We start from the raw sequence: 11,677 nt of genomic DNA on the forward strand, positions 1-11,677 counted from the left end.
AAGAAGATTAATTTAAAGCCTCGTGTCTTAGAAAATCGCCTGTAAAGACACTGTGTTTGCTCGGTCGGAGCTTCTGTCACCCTAGACAGCCACGCGTGATCGTTAAAAACTAAAAAAATAGGACACTTGTCGGCGTAAAACTCGCTTTTCCGTAATCTATTTATTCCAGTTTACGAATCCTTTTTGTAGGCATCGCGTGCAGTACACTTGTTGTCCACAGCGGTGCTGTCTCCTTTCTCACCACTAGCATTCAATGGCTGCGCAGCAGGAGTCTGCCGCAGCCGTATTCATGCCCATCCTATAACAATGTTGTAAAGCAGACGATCATTGGCTAAAGCTACGGGAGGCTGCAGTGTGTTGCTCGGGATTGTTGATTAAGCGGACGACATGGCGCTAAAAAAATAAAAAAAGCACAAGTGTGTACTGCTCCGCGAAGCATTATGAAAGTCAATCGCTAGGAACGAGTGCAAACAATACTAAAAGTTGACATGTTTTTTGTAACTAACGTAAACAATAATAGTCTATGCAAAAGCTTGCTTATTCGTCATCAGCGATATCTTCTTCCAATTCATCTTCAATGTCATCATCAGGTCGCATTTTGTGCTCGCGTGCGATCGGAGGATTCATTCCAGCCTCCCGAGAGCCTGTGCGACTGCTCTGTGCCTCTCGTGAGCCCGTACGACTAGTCGACTGCTTGGAGTCGCTGACAAAGAGTCTACCGTGTCTATCATCTCCGATGAAAATTCCTAGCTTTGCTTGCACAGCCTCCACTATTTTCGAGTCGACATACGACTTGAGTATTAATCCTTTTCGCTTCATTTCCTCCATCACCTCTAGGCTCTTATTTAGCTCACCCTCCTCGTAGTACGCTTCAGCTAACATGGCATATCCATCACCCATACGAATAGCCTCGTCAATGTTTGGCTCCTGTAGTAACTTCGTGACGATATCTATCACTCCCATCGGGTTGTGCTTCGCCTGCTGCCGCGCCACAATATATTGTTCAATAAGCAAAATTCGCTTTTCATAGCGCTTCAGCAATGCGTCTTTTCCAGCAGCGCGAGACTTAGACGAAACCTGCACGGCTTCTTGTAAAGCAGTTATTGCCTTCTCGTAATTACGATATTCCTCGATCTCGACCTGTGCGCAGCCAGCATAAAATGCTGCGAGCTGCTCAAAAGCGCGAGCTTTCGTGTAAAAGCTTGTGATGTTTTTGAGAATGTCAGCATCTTTGCGCCAATTAAGATTCTGTAAGTAATTTGCAGCTAGAACGAAGATTTGAGCGTTGCGCGACACATTGGCAAAAAACACCACCTTTTCAGTGTCGCCTGACTTAAGCAAACATTTCATAGCCTTGAGTTTGTTGCCGGCCTGTGTGTACTTTTTTGTGGCCAAGTGGTACGAGCCTTGCTTTTTACAGCATTTGGCCAATCTGAGCAATAAGTCCGACCGTCGTTTTTTGTCTGCAGGTGTAGCAGTATCATCACCTTTCGGTGGTGTCATCTTCTCGGCCATATCATCGGTTATATATACATTCTGCTGCATGCACACATCAAGTGCTTCAGTCACTCGATTCCCAATCAAACACAAATGTACGGCTTTGGCGTACTGGCCGTTTGCAATAAAAAAGTCTACACATTTCTTTAGAATTGTCGGTGACGTGTTACCAGAACCATTGAGCTCGTCTGTGAGGTGGTGTAACTCTTCAAAAAGCTGCGCTTGAAAGCACAAATCAAGAGCTTTGGCCACATTCCCTCCTTTGTGGTACAAGTGGACTGCTTTCTCCATTTCACGGTGCCTCTCAAAATATGCCGCGCAATCGAGCATATCAACAGGTTTACTCATCAGCGCAAAGCCCATGAGATCTGCATCCATACGGTGCTCCTTCGCGAGACGAATTGCATGATTATAACAGCCACTGCTGCCAAAGAAGTGGATCGCGTTGGAGAGGTCATTCTGCGCTTCGAATTGTCGGGCCAAATGATAAGCAGCCGCGCGATTCCCACTAGACTGTGCCACCTTGACAGCTGCATGAAAATCTTTTTTAAAGCATAAGACACGAACAGTGGACAAATGATCCTTGGCACGTTGATAGCAATCTATCGCAACTTCAAAATGGCCCTGACTTTCTTGAAACTGTGCCCACCAAATCAGTAATTCGCGGTCAGTCGACGTGGCAATGTATTTTTGCAATAGATCAATCTTTCCTAGTTTAAAAAGCATTCGTGGTATGTCTCTATGATGAGTACCGGCATCTTCATAAGCATCCATTGCATCCTTCAAGTCACCCATTTCCTCATAGTGTCGTGCTAGTGCATAATACGTCGTTCTCATGTGAATTCGGTCGCGTTTGGCTGCTACATCAACAGCTTTCTTCCAGTGCCCGCTTGCTTGGTACAGCTTATTGAGCAAATCGAAGCGTCCGCACTCACGATAAAGCCGAGCTGCATCATCGCGTAGACCAAGCTGAATCGCCACCATAGCAATCGCTACTTCCGGCTCAGGCTCCTTTTTGGCCTCCGCTACAGCTGCTGCACCACGGGCGTGCCCCATGTTTCCGAGGCATACTTCAGCAACATCCAAACGCTTTGTTTTGACGCACATGCGCGCCATATTTTCCCAAACAGACGAATTCTCAATGAGTTTTACAGATCGATAGGCCTCATCCATGTTGCCCACTGTCATAAAGTAGCAGAAATCAATAAGAGCTTGTTTAGCCTCATTATTAACCTTGTCCAGGCCTGTGAAGTCACGCATGATCTGCGTCCGAAGATAGCTTGAGGCATCATATACCATTGGACTTTTCGTGAGGGGGTTCTCTGCTGCTGTACGACCAACGTGAACTACAGTGTTGGAGTCTTCTGATGAATTATTCTCAGCTTTTGCTACGAAGTAGATTCGTGGGACTTGGAGGCCTAGCAGCGCTGTGTACTTCAGATCAAGGTCAAAGGTGTCTTGCATAAGAAGACCGTGTTCGTTTGAAGCAAAAAGAATAGTGATTTCCTTGTCAGATACTTGAATCCCTCGGGAGCCACCACCACCACCTCCTTCGTCGGTACTTGAGTTTCGACGAATCGTGCTATTCCCTGTGCCGATCAAAACCCGATTGACCCCTGTCTTAACAGTCTCGCAAACAAGTAGACGGGGCTCTTGTGCATCAAAGAAGACAGATGTAGGGACACATAAAGATCCGAAGTCGAATTGCTGATAAACATTGAGATCCGTCTGGAACAAAAAAAGCTTGCTAAGAGGCTGACGTATTCGTAATCCACCTTCAATTTTTTCGGCTAGAATGCAAATACGTGTACCATCTGCATTCACACAAATTGATTGCATTACAGCAGCCTTGGTATCTGCGCCAAAAGCTTCATGAAGATGACCCATACTTCCAAGAGCTTTCGGATCACGGCGAGATACGTCGAAGACCCGTAGATGACCACGGTCCGTGCCCACAGCAAGGAATTTGTTTTGTAGCGAGAGCAGCGCTGGCCGGCCCTCAGCTTCTGTGAAGGAAATTGTGTTCTTAACAACGCCAGCAAGATTACAGATTTCTACGTGATTGCCATTCGTTCGATATATTGATTCACCTCGTAGTACCATTGAGCTGGAAAAAGACTGAAAGTGGTTTGTTAGCGCCACGTCACCGTCCTTCATCTCGTATACTTCTGCTTTTGAGCCGTTCCAAACAACGAGTGTGGACCCGTCGTGCGAAATACCTTTCACACGCAGGGAAGCATCGACCTGCGATTGTGTGATGATCACCCCCGAGTGCTCTCCATCTTGGAACTTTTCAATTGATAGCGTCTTAGGACGGATCTGAATGACGGCAGTATCGCCGCAGAACGCACGTTGCATATTGCCCTCATGAAATATGACGACACCTTCAACAGTATTAGCATACAAGGTGGAATGTGCATTACTCCAGCCGATGCGCGTGACAGCTCGCCCTAATTCAGCTGTGAATAGAAGGTCCCAACGATACGACACAATAAGCGAATCCTCGTTGCTCTGAGCATTGTTGTCAGCAAAAGATGTAGCACGCCAGAAAAACACGGCTCCTTGAGTTGTTCCGGCCGCGAGAATACGCCTTCTCGGGGAGAAACTTAAGTTCTTGACGTTGTAAATGAGCCCACTCGACTTTGGCAAACTCAGGATGCTGTTTTCTTCGGTACAAATGTTCCAGAACCGCACTATAGGCTCACCTGATGCAATTGCTAGTAAACCAGGGCTAGCCCACTTCGTTTCAAGCAATGCTCCTTCTCCTGCGAGGCTAAGCTTCACTTTTGTAATCGGTTTCACTGTTCCGTCCGTTGCATCTACTTGAAAAACCACAAGCTGGGCTGCCCGTGTGATGACAATAAGACGGTTACCCTCTTCGTAAAACATCATGGAATCGACTGCATGATTCAAAACTTGAATATCAGATATATGCCCGAGATCGTCAGCAAAGTGCACCGAAGCTGCTTCGCCACCAAAAAAAAACTGCGGACATATGAGTGAATATTGATCACTAAGTGGCCAATGCAAGTTAGTTGCTAAAATCTTTGAACAAAATCGTCAAACTTACTGTTTGGTGTTAATATCCTTTGACAGGGCAGTACGTGTTGCAAAGACGCAATGGGTCATGCTACCATGGCGCGCATACTGCGTGCTGAGCGTAAGCTGGCAGCGGCTGTCCACTTTCCAGACGGCGAGTATTCCATCTTCGTCTGCAGAAATGAGCCGGTTACCAGCCGGCGCCCACTTCAATAAGCATACGCGGCTCGAGTGTGGAGAATTCACCTCGCGTGCCGCTTGCTCATGAAGTATCCACAGCGATATCATTCCTACATGATCACAGACAGTCAATTAGCGACACCCATTTATTAACTTCTGCTCTTCACATTACCATCGCTCCAACCGACGGCAAGTGCCCCACCACGAGGCTGCCAGGCCATCGTAACGACATCCGCCGAACGAGAGCAGCTTTCCAGCCCTTGTTGCTTTTCACCCTGCAATGGCCAGTAATATGATTAATTTTAGCAGAGCAAGTTTATCAAATATCTTGATGTGCTACGACTAATCTAAACCTCATCTGTAAAAAAGTTGATCTCCCGATTTTCCAATGCGACAGCAAGCACAGGGTCCAGCTCTCCCCAAACCGAGCATATTTGCCGTACATTGGCGGGCACTGCCACATTATAGTCGTAGAATAAAGCCATGCGTCACGATAACAATGGCACCCAGATCCTGGAACGCGTCGCTTCAAGATCGGATATGCATCCGATGAATTTGACATAAAAGGAATTTTAAAATGACATAAATTTTCTTCAAAAACTTGATATTCGTCGTTCTAAAATACAATTGACTGGTTGCAATTGGAATGGCCATTCAAGCTAAGATGTCTACGCCTAGGAGCAACAAAGGCTACAACAATGCCAGAGGTGCTTTAACTGCAAGAAAGCGTCCGGCTGGCGGCAATAATGAGACTAGCAAAAAGTCATTTGTAGACCAGAAGCTGGCCAAGAAGCAGCGCAAGATGCAACGTCCGCATTATGAGATGGTCACGCGTGCCAAGCAGATCTGGAACGTCATCCGCGAACGTGATGTAGATAAGGACAAGCGTGCTACACTTGTTAATGAGCTATTTACTTTGGTCAAGGGTAAAATTTACGATGTGGCTGCCAAGCACGATGCTTCACGCGTTATCCAATCGCTCATGCAGCACGGCAAGCCTGCACACCGTTCGCAGATTGTGCTTGAGATGAAGGAACATCTAATTGAAGTGGCTAAAATGCAATACGGGTGTTTTCTTGTACAGAAAATGATCCGTTATGGTAGCATAGCCGATCGTGCCACCATTGTCAAATGTCTTATTGGCCACGTCGTGCAAGTTGGCACACACAACATCGCTGCCAATGTGCTTGAATATGCGCAGGAGTATTTAAACCCATCTCAGCTTACAACACTGAAGCTTGAGTTTTACGGACGTGAATTTGCTTATTTTCAGACGGAAAGTAAGCGCAACTTGACAGACATTATAGCTGCACACCCAGACAAGAAGGCTGACGTGCTCAAGCATCTTGGTGCTATCTTAAACCGGATGGTGGACAAGCAGCTTCTCGGTCTAGCTTTTGTGCAGTCACTGCTGTGGGAATATATGTGCAATGCAGAGCATAACGATGTCATGCAGATGGTGGCTAATGTGCGTGATGCCTCGCTGGCGCTTCTCGCCACACGAAATGGAGCTCGTGTAGTGAACAAATGCGTATCGCTCGGTGCAGCTAAAGATCGGAAGCGCATCATTAAGTCTTTAAAAGACAAGGTGCTTGAGGCCTGCAATCACCCAAGTGGCTATCTCGTTATTATGCGTATCTTGGACGTTGTAGATGATTCCATCCTTGTTCAAAAGTCTATTCTGGCAGAAATAAATGACGAGCTCTTGTCAATTGCGCTGCATCCAAGCGGACGCAAGATTTTGCTTCAGCTGCTCAGTCCATTAAACAATAAGTATCTTTCGGCAGATGACTTTAAGCTGCTGGAACCGCCTATGCTTCCATCGCCTGAAGACCCAACCGTGAACGTGGTCAACTACAAGAAAGATCCAGATGCTCGGCGCGAGGAGTTGCTGCTCGGTCTGCTGCCCAAGTTGGTAGACATGTGCGCTAAAAATGTGGAGGTTTTGATGCGATCGAAGGAGGGCCGGGATGTGATTGTTGAGGTAGCCAAGCGATGCGACAGTTTGGAGCTGTTGGATAGCATTTCCTCTACTGTAATGACACAACGCACTGACGAAGAAAAAGATCTTCTTTACAACGATGCCATTGGACACTACGCATTGCGCCGTCTTATTAAGGAAACGGCACTCGCAGAACCTCTGCTTGTAGCTGTTGAAAAGCAGCTATCGCAATGGGCAATCAGCAACCGTGGCTCTTTTGTGGTCCTTGCATTTCTGGAGGCTGAAAATTCCCCACAGAATACAATGGAAGTGGTAAAGAGAGCCCTCAAGCCTGTGATGAAAGATTTAAGGAAATTAGTCGACACGCAGAAAGGCACAATGTTACTTCTTGAGAAACTTCAATAGGAAGAAGGAGCGCAACTTTGTAATTTTCAAATCTGTTGTTTGCTGTTTTCTGTGTTTTTTTTCATCGTCTTCTCCTTGCATCTCTATACTCGTCGTGAGGTTCTAGCACTGTGTATACGCAAGATTTCGAAGACTCATTCATCGAATTACTGAAATTAAATGAAATAGCCCACATTTCGCTCATCGACCGACGCACCCGAATCTGTTATGTAAGCTTGTTTATATTACCAGTTAAAACGTCAGCCTTTCCAATGTTAAAAATTTAGTCGGCACGTGAATTGGCCAAACGACGAACTTTATACAGATGTCAAAGCGACTAGCATACAGCAAAACATTTTTGCTGTCCCTACTTCTAGAAGGCGTGCCGTAGCGTCTTGCAGACAGCTAGACTCCAATAAATATGTTAATCTGAAGAATGCGCTCATTGAAAGAACCGATGTTTTTGCTTCAAATTATTTCATTACGCTTTTCAATTTTGCCTTATTTCGATCCATAGCAGAAGAACGAATGATTAACTTTTCTCTCATAGCTTTTGGATAGTGATTCAGTGGGGTCAGCTTCAGCAGCGTGACATACAATGGCTCGTTGGTCTGCATAAAGCAGCGATAAATCGCAAAGTATTTTAAGTCTGCCAGCTAGAATAAAAATTCGTTGTAACGTCTTGCCCACAAACACACAGCTGACCAATTTGAGATGCGGTTGTGTCTTCCGATAGGATATAACTTGTTTCATTTATGATATTTAAAGAGGCTTTCCGGTTTTACCACAGTCATGTCACCTTTAATGTCGTGGATGCGGAAATGATGTTTATTAAAATGTTCTTCTTTTGGTATACTCAGTAGCTTACACTTCTATAGTTAGAACAAATTATAACTAGATTTCAGAAATGTTACAAGCCGCGCACGTCTAATACGCCGCCCTTGAATCGTCCTTTGGTGGCCTGTACGCCATAGTCAACTTTCTTTCGCTTCTGCTGGTCTATTGATCTTACGCTCGATTTTCGCTTGCCCGTTACCACATCTGACTCCTTCAGCTAAATAGTACAAAACGAAAGCTCACTACTATTCTAATTTGGCCATTAAAATTAAAAAAACGTACCAATTTCTCGCGACGTTGTTTACTGGCAAAACCTTTAGTTCTCAACCCGACAAGAATTTTATACGGCACACTTCGATTCTTAGCGGCCTTTCCACCAAGAGCCTCAATTTTTTTGGCCTCGTGCTTCTTCTTGTCTTTTCCTTTCAAGCTCGACGAAGCTGTCGTCATTGATGCGTTAAGAAGTAATCATCTTTTTGCAATGGTATCATTCCTTTTTAAGAAAACGTACCAAAATCTAATACTGAGGCAAACGTTTCGTCAAATTCCTTGCGTATCTCCTCACGCATTGTCATCTCTGGTTCATTTTCGTTGCCTTTTTTCTGGTAACAAACAGTAGTTCAAACAACAATTGATGACAAGAATCGGAGCAAGACATGAGAGACCAGCTTAATACCCGTGCAGTGAAAGGTTTGCACTCCTTCCAAGTCTCCGTAGGACACTCAAACACTTGAACTTTCTTCTTGCCGGTGGCCACAGGAAACTTGAGCGCCATGCCGAAGTTTCTATTGCCCAGTTATCGATAAACGTGGTCCACATTATTTGAATATAGCATTTGTTTATGCAATTTAATTATGAGACTTATCAAAATAGTACTTAAATCACACCAGTACTTGAACCTGGAATGGGCTATTGTTGGCTGAACTGACGTCTTTTTCGTGATCGTCGCGCTTCTCAAGATCCTCTGCATCATCTTGAACATCTTCATCATCATCACCATCGTCGTCGCTGTAGAAGCTACTGCCAAGATCGGAGTCGAGAACACTGTTGTGGGATCCACTTTCAAACCCTTCAAATCTGTCTTCACTGATCCCTACCTGTTCAAAGTCATAGAAACCTCGGCTTTTTATAACTCGGCTGCTTCGAAGAGGATGCGCACGTTGATTAGTACGCTGTCGATCTGCCGAAGTTGGAGAGCTAGTGGTGCGAGGCAATGGCCCTTTATTGCCTTGCTCCTTTAACTGGGGGCTCAGAGGCACAAAAACGCTATCGCCAACTAATGACTGATTCAGCAGACTTTCGTCGTCAGCTAGTACAGCTGGATTCGGCTGGTATTGCGACAATCGCTGGAATTGCGGTGTGTCGATTAGATTATTATCAATCCATTTTTGAGGTGTGAGTGCTGAAAACTCCGCCATGGACATCGGAGCTAACGGCTTCCTCCGTCTTCCTGGAATTGATGGCTGATCGTCATCAATATTGAGCGTGCCCAAGGATTGACAAATTTGATTCAGTTGCGCATACGCTACATTATTAGAAAACCTGTCTCGGTCAGTTGCAATCTCGCTTTCACCAGATGCGTTGTTCCTTTGGAGTCCGGCCGGCTGGACAGATGAATCTTGATACTGAAGTGATGTGTATTGATAACTAGCATGCTGTTTGGCGGTTCGTTGAGCTTCTTGTTGAGCTAATTGCTGTGCCTGATGGATCTGTAGGTCATCCTGTTGCTGCTCGTATAAAGCCCGCTGTGCGTCCACAAGGCTGGCCATTTTTTCGTTTTCCAATTGCAGCAACGCTCTCTGTACTCGCAAATCTTCTTTTTCATGACGCACTTCATCTCGTTCACGACGTAATTCTTCGCGTTCACGGCGAATCTCTGCCAGCAGTGATCGGTATTCTTCGATCATGTGGCTCTGTTGATCCAAATGTTGATAAGAGGCCTGTGTCTCAGCAGCAGAAGGATATGCTTGCCTCACAGCAAGGTTATTTGGCCAGCCTTGGCCAAATGAATTTCGCTTTTCATTCCTCGAACTACTCAAAGCATCATCGTTGGGCATTTGAAACCGCGACGGTGCAGGTGGAGGTTGCCGTGGGTCCAATAAATTGGGCTTGTCAAATTGTCCATTTCTTAAATAGAGATCAGGTGAGTCAGCTTCCTCTTTTGAATCATTGTTATATGGGGGATTGTTGTTTTTTGACGGTTGGATGTTAATTTCTGGTCCATTCAATGACGTCTCTGGCCTGAAGGCATGATGAATGGCGTTTTCTTCTGTTAAATCCTCAATAGATGCAGTACCAAAAGCCGGCGAGAACTTTCCGAGCCGTCGCTGCGCTTGTAACTGCTGCTGTCGCAGATAGCGAACCTCCTCTTTAGCTGCCTCCTCTTCACTGCGCCGGCGCTCAGCCTCCTCTTGCTTCTTGAATCGTTCTTTCTCCTGTACTTGATCATCTAAAATTTGTTTCCATCGCATCTGCTGTGCGCGCTCTCGTACCCTTTGACTCGTTTCGCTCTCGTCTATCACGCGAAAGCGTGGATGGGAGGACGACAAACTGTTCGCCTCACCTGTAGCGGCACCACGATCCTGTTGTTGATTTTCGTGATATTTCGTACTCTGTGTAAACTTCCAAGGTGTACGGGAAATCGTAGGAAGGTCCAATTGTCCACCTTCGACCAGCCACTTAGAAGGTGAGCGGTCGCTTGGCGCCAGCTTACGCTCGAGCTCTTCACGCTCCAGCTGTTCTTGGTGCTGACGCGCTCGACGCAGCGCAATTTGGTGATCAAGTTCTCGGGCATAAGCTTCTCGTTGACGCTGGATCTCACGCGGGTCGTCGTCGCGGAGTCTAGACTCGGGAGTCCACATCGGACCTTGTGCTTGTCGAACGACATGGCCCTAGCATGATCGGTTTTAAGAGGGAAACAATTTGATTGGTTGATAAAAAGGCACCAGTAATGTGGTAATGAACAACCAGCAAAACCGCAGCAAAAGCTGACCAAGAGAACCGAAGTAAATGTGTAAAGAACTATTTAAATACAAGAGCACGAAGTCAAAAACATTTTCTTTTTGGATGGCGAGAAATAAAGCGCGCCATTATTTTCTGTAGTGGGGGCGTTGTATCAGAGTGAGTACGTCAGACATTGTTTTGTTTTTATATTCTGTTTTGACAAATAAGCACAATGTATTTCTCCTTCGATATTAACCGTACAAGTGATACGTTTGATTGCCGACTCGAGTTCTATAGCTACTTAAAAAATAACTGACAAATGGGATTGCTACCACTTCCAAAATCAAATCGGCTGTATTGCACCTCTCATACTACGGTAAGTTGCATACGTCTTAGATGACAAACACGAGTCGCTTCCGTAAAATCACCAAGGAATGGTCCGTGGAGCATGTAGACCGCATGCACATAGGACCCTCGCAATTATACCCCTCTCGAGATCCACCCGAGGATCACGCTTCTCCGTAAGGCAAACTGTAACGGGGTAACACGTACCCTTATATGAAAGGACGGGTTGAACAAGATGGTGCGACCATACGTAGGTGTGTATTACAAAAGTTAGTGTGTTATGGCTACACCGTAACAAGAAGCCGCCACATAGCAGGAATGCCAGTAGTAATGCATATTACTATATTAGATAGATTTCACAATATAAATTAATTATTACTATATTTATTAGAAAAACCTTGGGTTTTAGATAATGGCGGCTCTGCCGTAACTAAAACAATAAAATAAAGTACGTGTAACGGGGTTACACGTACCCTGGTAACAGGGGGGGTGTCACACGAGATGGGCATG

General features: G+C 45.6%; 3 protein-coding genes across 3 annotated transcripts; 1 reads left to right on the top strand and 2 right to left on the bottom strand.

Moving 5' to 3' along the window:
- Nucleotides 1-537: 537 nt before the first annotated feature.
- PHALS_08649 (WD40 and TPR repeat-containing protein) lies at nucleotides 538-5,201 on the bottom strand (the record flags this gene model as incomplete). Its single annotated transcript, XM_024724038.1, has 4 exons — nucleotides 538-4,510; nucleotides 4,568-4,826; nucleotides 4,889-4,991; nucleotides 5,070-5,201. 4 exons carry the CDS (start codon nucleotides 5,199-5,201, stop codon nucleotides 538-540), a joined length of 4,467 nt encoding a protein of 1,488 aa, XP_024574954.1.
- A 161-nt stretch (nucleotides 5,202-5,362) lies between these two features.
- PHALS_08650 (peptidase) lies at nucleotides 5,363-7,063 on the top strand (the record flags this gene model as incomplete). Its single annotated transcript, XM_024724039.1, has 1 exon — nucleotides 5,363-7,063. The coding sequence occupies one exon, from the start codon at nucleotides 5,363-5,365 to the stop codon at nucleotides 7,061-7,063; it is 1,701 nt and encodes a 566-aa protein (XP_024574955.1).
- Nucleotides 7,064-7,543: 480 nt separating this feature from the next.
- Nucleotides 7,544-10,740, bottom strand: PHALS_08651 (Protein of unknown function DUF4602; the record flags this gene model as incomplete). The annotated part of the gene is made up of 7 exons (XM_024724040.1): nucleotides 7,544-7,768; nucleotides 7,828-7,914; nucleotides 7,968-8,096; nucleotides 8,162-8,319; nucleotides 8,391-8,481; nucleotides 8,556-8,642; nucleotides 8,977-10,740. The coding sequence occupies 7 exons, from the start codon at nucleotides 10,738-10,740 to the stop codon at nucleotides 7,544-7,546; spliced, it is 2,541 nt and encodes an 846-aa protein (XP_024574956.1).
- Between the last annotated feature and the right edge of the window lie 937 nt (nucleotides 10,741-11,677).

Source organism: Plasmopara halstedii (genome assembly GCF_900000015.1).
Source record: "Plasmopara halstedii genome assembly, contig: Scaffold_323, whole genome shotgun sequence".
NCBI classification, from domain to species: Eukaryota; Oomycota; class Peronosporomycetes; order Peronosporales; family Peronosporaceae; genus Plasmopara; species Plasmopara halstedii.